The sequence below is a fragment of the Callorhinus ursinus genome, unplaced genomic scaffold, assembly GCF_003265705.2.
Source record: "Callorhinus ursinus isolate GAN/ISIS: 27379988/994484 unplaced genomic scaffold, GSC_fseal_2.0 scaffold3, whole genome shotgun sequence".
NCBI classification, from domain to species: Eukaryota; Metazoa; Chordata; class Mammalia; order Carnivora; family Otariidae; genus Callorhinus; species Callorhinus ursinus.
In genome coordinates, this window is record NW_027397065.1 from 33,481,771 (window position 1) to 33,494,172 (window position 12,402).

Consider the following 12,402-nt stretch of genomic DNA (forward strand, 5'->3'; position numbering starts at 1 on the left):
TTTCTTTCTTTCTTTCTTTCTCCTTCCTTCCTTCCTCTCTTTCTTTTTCTTTCTTTCTTCTTAGATTTTCTTTATTTATTTGAGAGAGAGAGAGAGAGCAGGATGAGGGGAAGAGGGAGAAGCATCCCCGGCTGTGCCATGGCGAGGCACTGGGTCAGAGCCATTTCTAATCCCCGCTATGCTCCCAACCCACTGTGTGACCTTAGGCCAATCCCTTCCCTTCTCTGGGCCTCAGTTGTCCCAACTAGAATACCAGGTACCTGCTCTAGACCACTGCCTACCAAAGCTGGGTGCTCATAGAATCCTCTATGTGCTTGCTAAAAATACAGATTCTAGCCCCCAGGCCCAGGTATTATGATCAGAATCAAACTTCTAGAGAGGCCCCAGTCCACGGGGCTATCTGTCTATGTAGAGTCAAAGTCAGCAATCTGCAAAATCAGAGCTTTATCTGACAATGATGACAGTGAATGATGAATTAAAGTCAGTTGGATAGTCCAAGAACTACTTCTACCCCATTGCATGGAAATAGAAACGATGCTCATGGTGCCTCAGATGTTGCTCATGTTTCACACTGACCTCGAAATCAGCTTTTTCTGAGCTTTCTAACATTTATCCCACCCTTTCAAGCCAAGAGACTACAACAATTATATTCACTTTTTACATTGATTGACCATTAAAAAAAAAAAGACCATGATTTGCCTCCAAAAGAAGGCTGCCACAAATTGTGAGCCTGACACTTGTGATGAGAACCAAAGATTCTCCAGGACAAATATTTCACCTTAAATACTCCAGCCCAAAGTATCACATTTGGAGATATTTCAAATGCAAGTTCTTAGGCTGTTGAAAATAAGGTGAAACAGAAAAGTGATACGATTGTCAATTGATGTGACTCTTTGGGAAAACAACCAAGATCATTCTTGTTGATCTTATAACTTATTCTGAGAATCCAGCTTAATTTATCTTAAATAGAGCAAAAAAAACTGTGTGCAGAAGGATATCCGTGATGTTCTTTCTATATTTTGATCTGGATGGTGTATTAAGGTATACTTACATTTGTTCACTTTACTTACTATAAGTTACCCTGTTACTAACAAAAAGGAGAACATTAAAGCCTTGTTCTGAAGCCCGATTGTCACCTCTGTCACCTGCTACCCATGGACCTCGTGCAAGTTACTTAAACTTCTGCACTTTTGACTCTCTCTGGAAGATGGGAAGATTAAAGACTTAAGATTGGTTAAAATACACTGAAGAGCGCCTGCCAGACAGCAAGCACTCAGTAATTATCAACAGTTTCTATTACCACTATTGGAATAGCAGCAATAAGGGAGTAATTAAAGAAAACAATGTTTAGAGTAAGTTTGTGATAACATGAGGCAGTGCCTATATTATCATTTTAAGGTAATTTTAAGAGAAAAAGTTAGAATAAGATTAAATATCTTATCCTGAGTGATAACCTCCATTATGTTTAGAGATGTGCTCAGAATAAAGCACTATAGGAAACACATCGAATGTTCTCCAAGGTTGACTTTTGGTGGTGACACAATGGTTGCTATTGATTTTCTTTTTCTCACCTCTTCTCTGTGTGCCTGAGAAGCATGTGGCCAGACTTTGTAGCCTTGAAGGTACTCTCTTTTTGTAGAGGTTGGCCCCAAAACCTTAGACGGAGGCAATTTCTCCATTTCAGAGAGTCCCAAGGGACAAGTGAAAGCAGAGCTGAGGTAGGGATGGGGCCCGTCTGTTACAGTGGGGGGAAGGGGGGTTGGGGTCTGGCTAGCCACAAGTACCACAAATTGCTAAGCTTCTGGGGCAGGCAAGTGAGGGGAGCTAATGGCTTGCACCTGCCCGCCACTGACAGCACCTTCTCCTCCCCTTTGCAGCTGAATTACAGGGACTGTGAGAAGGCAGTGAAAAAGCATCACATCGATGGGCAGCGGTTTTTGGTAAGTGCTGGCCAGTTTGACACATTAAGACCAAAGCTGTTCCACACATTAACCAATCCTGGTGGACCCAACTGGTCTACCCTGTTCCTGGGGACACTCAGGGTCAATGCCTGTCTTCAGAATCCCCACACAGCCCTTTGCCATCTTCTGAGGTTTTATATGGCTCCTGCTGTCATCACCTCTCAGGATCCTGCTATTCAGGATACCTCCCAGGTCTTTCACTGATACCAAGGTACATTCTAAAGTCAAAGTGTAAGGAGGAATCCAAGTACAGTTCACACACACACACACACACACACACACACACACACCTTGAAAATCTTTTCAAATGCCATCCATACTTTGAGAAGCCTAAGGGGAAAAAAGACCATTTGGGAGAACAGAAGATTCTTTTTTCCCCATCTCTCATTCTGTAGTACATACTCACTGAATGGAATAAAGTGTGAAATCACCCTCATTATTCATTACATCCCTCTTTCTCTCTACCAAATCCACAGTTTTTTGCCAATTAAACACATGTGATAGGACTCTCTTTACTCCATTATATTGCAAAGAGCTTTAATATAATACTAAGAGGCAGTCGTACGTGAAGGACTAAGCCCTTGAATGGAAAGAGATGCCGCTTTGAGAGACCATACCTAGTCATTGGACTAAAGCACACACTTAATTTACTTTAACACTGCATCAGCTTTTAACATTGTTATTTCTTCATACTAAGCCTTGAGCCTAGGGAATACCTGGAGCTTTGAGAGGTGGAAAGTGGCTGGGAGGTGGTCTGAGCATTTCCCCTGAAATGTCACCTTTGCCTATGGGCGAGACAGACCCCTGCTGTACCAGTCTACCCCCTTCCCATCTCATGCTTCCTTGCCCTTCAAAAGAAGTGGGAACAAGACTTCAAAAGTCTCATGGGTAGATGCTCCCAATCTGGATTGGGAGTGAGGGGGGCAAGGTAAGTTTTGTTTTCCTGCAAGGCATGGTTAGCAGCAGTGAGGTCAGCAGCCATAAGACTTTAGGGTTAGAAGGGGCCAGAGAGGTTATGAGCTCTAGCTTTCTGCCCAGCACTCCAAACCATTTCCTATATTGCATCCCTGCCATTGACATCTGCTTGAATTCTTTTAGGGATTGTGCGCTCACTACCACACATAGTCATCTGCCCCTTTCTAGGCAGCTCTTAAGTTTCATGCTGAGGCCAAACTGTGCCCTTGTTGGTCTGAGTTTTGCTTTCATTTGCCATGTAAGACATGTGTGTTCACTGTTTCACCTAAATCATGCATGAATTCACCAATCCATTCACCTCACAAGCATTTTCCTGGGCTCCCTTTACATACAGGACCATGCCACATCCTAGGAATATAGAGATGACTATGGTGTGATTTCTGTCTTCCAGAAGCTTGTTTTATGGCAAAAAAAAGTATCTTTGGGAAGGCTCCAACCGCCCCATTTGCAACTGAGGAAATGTGTACAGAGACGTGATGTGAATTTTCTAAGTCCCATGCCTAGTCATCGGACTAAAGCACACACTTAATTTACTTTAACACTGCATGAGTTTTTAATGATGTTATTTCTTCATACTGAGCCTTGAGCCTAGGGAATACCTGGCGTTTTGTTGCTGTTGATCTTGGCACCTTAGTACTAAATGTAAATATTTCCTTCTTGTGCCTTTACCACTGAGAACTGAGATCCGAGACTTATCGGTGCTGAGTGGACCGGGAGTAAGACCTCTTTGAGGATGGTCCTGCTTGCAGCCCTGATGCTCTGGGGTCACCTTGAGCAAGCACTTGCCTTATCTGAGCCTCTCTCTCTTCTCCTTCTGAGCAAGAGCATGTTGGATCAGTGGGTGACAGTCCCTTCCAGTCCCCACAAGACTCCCTGTGTGAAGCTCGGGCGTGCTAAGACCGTGTTGTTTCCATGGTGGAGAGATGGTATCAGAGTCACTGTCTCCTCTGCTCCTGTATCCAGGACCTGTCAGTCCCTGGAGACTGCCGCATATTCTACTTATCGTGTGAGCAGGAGGAAATGGAAAGAAGGGCACTAGGAACCAGGAGAACAGGGAGCAGAACCCGGTATCTGGCCCCACAACTGGGGTGTTTAAAGACAGCTTCTGCTGAAACCCACCGTCCACCCCAGGTACTCTGGGTACAGCATGAGCTCTGGGTAGAGCTCTAATTTCTCATCCATCACTCCTGGTTTTGTAATATCGGGGACCATTCTGCTCCTGAAAGCAGCAGTGGAAGGCCACATTCTCTCTGTCTCTGTCTCTGTCTCTCTGTCTCTCTTTCTCTCTCTCTTTTCGTTGTTGGAGCTAGTAGGTCCCTTGTATCTGTGTTGCTCCTATTTTGGTTTCCCAGTGAGAAGAGTAGAACCTCATCTGGTGGGGAAGGGGGTTGCCATACTTCCAGAAGGTTGAAAGAGAAGACAAAAAGTGTTTGGAACTGTGTCAGTTAGGAAGGCATGTGGCTGCCTTTAACAGAAACCTGACCACAGTGGCTTAACCAAACAGGGGTTTATCTTTCTCAAGTGATAAGGAATCTAGGGCAGGCACGCGGGGCTGGTGAGCTGCTGAACGAAGTCGTCGGGAACCCAGCCCCCCCCAACCCATCTAGTCTATGGAAAATGCCTATGGCTTTTGTCCGAGTGGCTGCAGGTTGGCTATGCCAACTCCAGACCTCACATCCATATTCCAGGCAGGAGGAAGGGGGCAGGGCAAAGAGTAAAAGGCACAAAATTGCATGGGGAATGCCTCCCCTCCTATTCAGGTAAATAGTAACTTTTCCAGAAGTTCCATCCAGTAGACTTCAGGTTATATCTCACTGGGCGCAACTGAGTCCCATGACCTCCGCTATCTGCTGGGAAGTGTAGGGTGTTCAGTGTTTGTGGACATGGCACATTTACTGTCCCAAATGAAATCCAGGTCCAGGCAGAAAGGGAGCAAGGGGGAGTACGTACTGAGTGGGCAGGCAGCAGTGCCTGTACATCGCCTCCCCAGGCAGGGCCCATCAGGAGGACACACTCAGCACCTAATTGCGCTCCTGCAAAGGCACAAAGGATCATGCGGGTAACCCAGAGTGGCTGGAGGTTTTAGAAGGAGGTAGAAAAGGGGTTACATCATGTGGCAGAACTCTCTGAAAATCTTGTAAACGTCTCTCGTCTTTCCTCTCCGTTCCTGTCTCTGTTCTAAAGGCCTTTCTCTTCCTTAACATTCTGCTCCTCTGTGTCTCCAGCCATGCTCAAGTCCACCTTCTCACACTTCTGCTCCGATTCCCTCAGCCCACATCCTCAACTAGGCCAAACAGAAGGCGGGCGCCAACCACCCCGTATGCGGCCACCAGCCGCCTGGCAGCCCCCAGGTAGCCCGCACTCACCATGCCACTCTGAACATGAGTCTTGGCACATCCCTGAGAGGGGCTGGTGTTGGAGGAAGGCGAAGCTGCTGCTTAGAGACATTGAAAAGAATAAAAGAGAGGGGCGCCTGGGTGGCACAGTCCGACTCTCGGTTTTGACTCAGGTCATGATCTCAGGGTCTTGAGCCCTGTGTTGGGCTCTGCGCTCAACGTGGCGTCTACTTAAGACTCTCTTCCTGGGAGCCTGGGTGGCTCAGTCGGTGAAGCATCTGACTTTGACTTGGGTCATGATCTTAGGGACCTGGGATTGAGCTCCATATCAGGCTCCTCTCTCTCCTTCTTCCTGTGCCCCTCCCCACCAACCCCCCCCGAAATATAAATCTCAAAAAAATAAAAAATAAAAAAGAGAGAGGTTAAGAAGCTTGACCAAAAGCCTGATTGTCTCAGGACTCTGGGCAAACTCCAGCCCCAACCCTACTGCCAGGTCTGCTAAGGGGGCTGGGTCAGACACTGCGCCCAAGAGCTGGGGCAGGTGAGCCCAATGGACTCATTGCTAAGATGCCCCAGCCCCTGCACTGCTGGGCTCAAAGGGGAGCATGCCCAGCTCTTTCCCGTGGGCAGCCAACAACCTGCCAGGCGGCTCCCAGCCCAGAGCAGGAGCAGAGGCAAAACTAACCTCTGAGAGACAGCCAGACCCCAGCTTATTATTATTTATTTTCACATAAATTAATTATTATAATTATTAATTATTAATAATTATAAAAATAATTATTAATTATTAATAAATTATTCACATAAGGTTTATTATTCACAGAGGGTGTGCCAAGCACCGAGCCAAGCACACGACCCACTTCATCCCATTCAGTGCTCACAACCCCTGAAAGGTGGCCCTTAATAGTATTTTACAGATAAGGAAGCTGAGGCTCGGGGAGCTTAAGAGTATGCCCCAAATCAGACTGCTGTTCAATGGATGAACCAAGATCCCAACCCAGCCTGTCTGACTACAGAGCTTTCACCCTAACCACCTGTTTTCCAGCTTCGGTTAGAACGTCGGTGGATCCCTTTGCATGGCTCAGCATTCATTCCATGGAAAGTGGGTTCACCCTCTTTTCTGTTTCTGTGATTGGCACCCTGCCTCTCCTGCTCTGGGACACCTCCTTGTCTTACCTTTGCCACCCTCTTCCCCTCCAGCACGGGTCACCGTGTCCTTCAAAGGGATCAGATGTGGGAAGAGGGAAGTCTGCAGGAAGAAAACTGACCACAGATGCCACAGAGCTGGGCTCCAGCCCCAGCAATATCACCTACAAGCTGAAATTCCCTTAACATCCCAGAGCCTCAGCTTTGTCACCTGTAAAATGGGAACACTCGTGATTCCTAAATCCCAGGACTGACATGAGGGTTAATCAGGGTGTGAGTAAGGCAGACCCCCAGAGTCAGTTCTTCACAGATACCGGTTTCTTTCTCCTCTCCCCTCTCTGTTCCCTCAGGAAAGCCTCTTTATTGTATCCCCACATCTAGAGAACGCTACCAATAACCCTGATGAGAGAGGCTTTGGGGTGTGATAGTGGCATAAGGGCCCAGAACCCTTCTCCAGGCTGGCTTCCCACAGTTTCTCCATATGAGGACTGAGAGGGACCCTGAAGTCTGGGGTAAGAGCCTAGGGAAGAGGTTGCAGCGTGACCAAATTCAGCCCACAAAACAGTTTGTTTGGTTCTACAATTTAGCTCTCATCATGTTTGTTTGCTTATCATAAAATTATTTGTCAATACTTCGAACTCAGGAGATGTCACCTAAAATCCAGATTTGGGGATTCCCTTTGAAAAAGTAGATCTGGCCACATCAGGCCCACTGTTGTTTTATGCAACATCTAGAAGCCGTCACTTTGGGTAGGTGGGGGGAGGTGGGCTCTTCGGTTTGCTGCAGTCCCCACTACTCCATTTCACACCTCACTCTCCTCACCCGGGCCAGGACCCTTCCTGTGTGGGTTGTAACCCGCGTGTGTGTCTTAATTTCAGAACCTGACAGAAAATGACATCCAGAAGTTCCCTAAGCTCCGGGTGCCGTAAGTACTCCCCCCAATTCCTTGCATGTTGGGGAACGAGGCTGGGATGGGAAGTAGTCCAGGGAGCGCTGAGACACTTAATCTATGACTGTTGGTTTGAACTAGGAGAGTCAACAGGAAGGGGAGAGGCAAGGGCAGGGCACGGGAAAGAGAAGTTTCATGATAGGTTGAGAAAAAGAAGTAGCAGATTCAGCCCAGCTGGTGTGTTGCCTGCTCTTGCCAAAGACAAGCCCGACTGGGGACCGGGTTTTCATTTCCTCTCTCCCAGTGGGACGACTTGGGAATGGAGTCACGAGATCAGCTTCCTGAGGGCATCACACCAGATCAGTGATTGCTTAAGCTTTCCTGACCTCAGTTTCCAGCTCAGTAAAATGACAGAGTTGGACTTGATGAAGAATGGCAGTGGACATCATTGTGGCTGTCAGGGGCACCGTCCTGAGAAGAATCGCGAGCAAGGGGGGCCGTGATGCACAACCGAGGTCTGACGTGGGTGCTGAAATGAGAGGCATCGTGCACCTCGCGTCGTGTATTTTCACCGCTCTAGTAAAGGTCTCACATACTCAAATGCTTACCGGAGCCAAGCGGGTGATACAAATGTGTAGAATGGGTCAGGTTGAAAAATACGAAGTCCTCTCAATTTCTCTTTCATTTAACACCTTTGGATAGACTATGGGTATGAAGAAATATTTCTCCACTATAAGAAATATAATAGTAAAGTATAATGAGAAAAGAGGTCATCAACACAAAACTTCATTGTTGGTGAAAAACTAGGGAGTGCTAGAGACTGGCAAACCAGGATGATAGTTTCCATCCCAAGAAAGGTGCAACTACTTGGCTCCAGTCCATTTGGACCCAATGATGTCCAGTCTTTGAACTTATCAAAAGTCCCTAGAAATACGGATTTTATGTAATATATTCTTAATATACATAATAAGCATGTAATAAAATATATTTGTGTAATATATATGTACCTGGTCTTGAGCGCATTTGGGTTTGCATCTCTTGGTTCCCATACAGTACTAATACTTCATTAATGAACTGCTACTAGATGCCGATATAATGTGTCAGGCCTTTGTTAAGGGGCAGAATCCCCACCTCAGGACACACATTCTAGTGGGAGGGTCAGCTATACAAAGCAATCCTTCAACAATTATAACAGTGCTGTGGCGCATGCAGGTACACATTCCGTGGGAGTAGGAAAGCAAAAGTCACTTTCCCCATGGCATTCAGGGAAGACTTTGGGGTGGCAGGGAAGCTAAGTGAGATCCTGACATGCCAGGAATGGTCAGATAAAGAATGGGTTGATATTCTAGGAATGGGGACTATATTGCAAAGGCATGGGCACCAGGCACCAGGAATTGAACAGCAAATGGGTCAGAGCAGCTAGGGGCACACCAAGCAAAGAGGCTGCAGAACTGGTCATGAATGAGAAGCTCTGTGAGCTGTCCTAAGGAGCCTAAGAGAGTTGGGGAGGTGAGGACCACAGGGAGAACAGGGAGATAAAGCTGGTGTCTTGGCTTTCTCCAGGGCAATGTAAAAGATGGCAGGCGAGGACCCAGCTGAAGGGAGGGAAGGAAGCTAGGGGATGAGGTACATGACCCCACTCATGGGATAGGAGCCTCAGTGGGGACCGTGGCCCTGAACACGCAGGGCAGAGGGCATTGAACCAGAGCAGTGGAAAGAAAGAGATAAGGAAGATACTTTCAGCTCGGAAAATCCTTTTTTACCTTAAGGCTGGGCTCACTTGATGTCTGGAGCTATACTGGAGTGTCTGGAGAAGGAGGCGGGTGAGAAGTGGTTGCTAGTTAGTGTGGAAGGCGGATTGTAAACACTCATGTTGCGGGTGCGGTAGGGGTGGGGCATTTCTTTAGCCATTTGAAAATGGAAACAAAATCCCCCTCCAGTGTGTACATGTGTGCCCCAGACAAGCTAGGAAGCTGCCCATGGAGCACAAAGGTGAACGGGGAGTAGTGAGGGGGGCATCTAAGGAAGGTCCAGGCTGCCCTGATTCGGTGACTCTCGAAGAGTTACCGACCCTCTTGGTAGATGTGGATAACAAGCACCAATCCCAGCTCTACTTACTAAGAGCTCTGTGCCTGGGATGAGTCCCTTGTCCACTCTCAGTTTCCCAAGTCCGTAAAATAAAAGAAGGTGACCGTGGAGGCTCGCTCTTCTAGGGGTTATAATTTTAGGTATGAACAGGCAGACAGGAGAGCTTAGTGAGTGAAAGTACGAGCTCCGAGGTCAGAGTGCTTAAAACCCAATTCTTCCATTCACTAGCTGTGAGTCTGTGGGCAAGTTGCCTGGGTTCCTTGAGCCTCAGACTCCTCATCTGTAAAATGAGGATAATAGCAGAACCTACCTCAAGAGTCAGCAGGAAAGTTAGAGGAAATAATGGGGAAATAACAGTACACACTGAGCAAGTGTTAGCAGTTCCTGTTATTTTATGCAAAATCCCAGTGAGTACAGTTCTAAGTTTTTCCTAATCATGCTGTGCTGCCAAAGGGGGTGGATTTAAAACTAGAAAGGCATGGGCTTTGGAGCAAGAGAGAACCAAGTTCTAAAGTGGGCCCTGCCTCCCACCAGCCGTGGGACCTTGGGGAAGTTTCATCAACCCTCTGAGCCTGTGTCCTCATCCGTAGAAGGGAAAAGAACTAACTATGGGGGAGTGCTGGATTTTAAAGGAGGCAGTCCATATGAGCTGCCTGATGCTGTCCTTGATGCGGATAGGTGTTCAATACTGATTTGTTCTGTTCCCTTGTACATAGGTTCATTGGCCATAATCATTACCCTAAGGGGCTACGGGAAAGAAATTGTGTTTATGTACAGCAGACCAAAAAAAGATTACACTCCTCTGAATATCGGGATTTTCTTCCCCCATGCTTAAAAAAAACCTCTATTAAACAGATTTGTAAGAAGATAGATTCTGGTGAGGAAGACTTTGTCTGCAGATACAGGTACTCTCTCGGACAGTTCCTCCTAGGGACACCCCAAATACTGTACTGGAGGAGAGTTTTTAAATAAAACAACTCAGCCTCCTTTAGAGGGACGGGCTTAAAACCCATGGTATAGCTGAGACTTATCTGGCTAAATCGGTAGAATACATGTTCAAGCCTGCTGATGCTGATTTGGAGTTTATTTTAAAAATGTGATGAGTTTTATATTTAAATCCATAGTGTAACTTAAAAAAAATAAGGAGAAGGGAGAGATGGGGTGGTGGTGTAGGCAACAGATAGATGTTGGATGTGTCTATACCATGAGTTCCCATTTTACCCCTTACCGAGAGTGGAATTAGGCTAGGAAAAGTGAAGATCCCATCAGAGAGGGAATGCAGTAATAACTGGTTACTTGTCCATGCTCCTGCTGAAGCTGCAGGCCTCCTAATAGCGAGTCAGCCTGCCTGAGAAACAGCAGGGAAAGAAGGAGAACGCAAGGACCGAAGGAGGGACCCAGAGGTGAGCAGGCCATTCCTGGGCCACTTAAAGAAGGTGACCCAGCCTCCCCACGGAATTGCTAGAGTGACAGGTCTGTCTCCACCCTGCTCCTTCCTCTCCCATCCATGGGCTGATCCCTGTCCAGGTAGCCAGTGTTCCCCACAGGAGAAATGCCTCCTCTCAACTGATGGCCACTCCTTCTCCTCCAAAGCAAGTCTGGAAAACTTGACTTTCCAGCTCCACTCCACATTACACATGCTCATGTGGCCTTTGGCAAATCCCTCTCTTAGTGCCTTGCTTCCTTGGTGGTAAACATGGGAATGATCTGTGTACCACAAAATAATTGTGAAGCACAAGTAAAATACTACGTGTAAAATCATAGGGGGGTACAAGGCTGAGAAGCGGGGAGACCACGCTAGGCCCTCCCACAGGTGGTTCTGCCCTGAGACCTGAGATGACAGTGAAAGGCACCTCCCTGGGTCCCAAGACCCACACCTGGCTTCTCATGTGACAAGGACAGAACTTCCAGAGGTCTGGCTCTTGGTTCAAGGAGGCTGACCTGTAGGCGTGGAGCCCTGTGTTCCTTTAAAGAAGGATGGAATCCATTTGCAATGACGTGGATGGAACTAGAGGGTATTATGTTAAGTGAAATAAGTCAATCAGACAAAGACAATTATCATATGATCTCACTCATAGGTGGAATTTAAGAAACAAAACTGGTGAACATAGAGGTGGGGGAGGAAAAATAAAATAAGATGAAAACAGAGAGGGAAACAAACCATAAGAGACTTAACTCTAGGGAACAACCTGAGGGTTGCTGGAAGGGAGGGGAAGAGAGGGGTGGGGTCACTGGGTGAGGGGCGTAGGGGAGGGCATGTGGTGTAATGAGCACTGGGTGTTGTATGCAAATGAAGAATCACTGACCCCTACCCCTGAAACTAAGCACGCACTATATGTGAACTAACTAGAATTTCAATGAAACCTAAAAAAATAAGATAAGTAAAATAAAATAAAGGAAGAAATGCAGAGCAAGAGCCGGAGCCAGAGTGAGAATGTGTGCCGGGTGCCCACGGGGCAGCAGAGATGCGGACTGAGGACAGGTGGGCGGTGAGGTGGGCGGAGAGCTGGAGGTGCCGAGCTCAGCAAACAGACTTCGCCTCTTCTGGACCTGGGAGCCTGTCGTCCTGGGAGGGAGCAGCCTGCCCTCTGAAATCCTAGTCAAGGGAGCAAGCCTCCCCCTGCGTGGGAGGGCCTGGAAGAGGGGAAGAAGGAAAGCTCTCTAAAGCTCTTACTGTGGGAGGTCTGGTGAGAAATGTGTTTATACTGTAAGCCCCTGAACAGGCAGGAACACAGGCAACAACGGAGCCAATAAAGAGATGGCTCCTGGAGGAACCGATTCTTCCTGTGCTCTATGGGCTCTGGCACTTCCTCTCCTGCTCTGTTTCCTTCTGCCCTGGCCTTCTCCCTCCTCCCTCCCTGCCCTCCTTTCTGCCTGCCTTTCTTTTTATACTTTCCTTCTTACTTCTGTGACCAGCAAAGTTGATTTCGAAATGCAAAGGGGACCTCCACTTGCTCTTGGTAAAGCACAAGGAACCACTGAAAAGGAGGCCATCTCCTCCTCCTCC

At 47.4% G+C, this 12,402-nt stretch overlaps 1 protein-coding gene across 1 annotated transcript in view; it reads left to right on the forward strand.

Moving 5' to 3' along the window:
* The window catches only part of LCP2 (lymphocyte cytosolic protein 2), a 54,940-nt gene that overhangs the window by 3,149 nt on the left and 39,389 nt on the right, over positions 1-12,402 (forward strand). The window contains exons 2-3 of the mRNA XM_025867048.2: positions 1,878-1,940; positions 7,297-7,343. Coding sequence (XP_025722833.1) covers positions 1,878-1,940; positions 7,297-7,343 — 110 coding nt within the window. The remainder of the gene's footprint in view (positions 1-1,877; positions 1,941-7,296; positions 7,344-12,402) is intronic.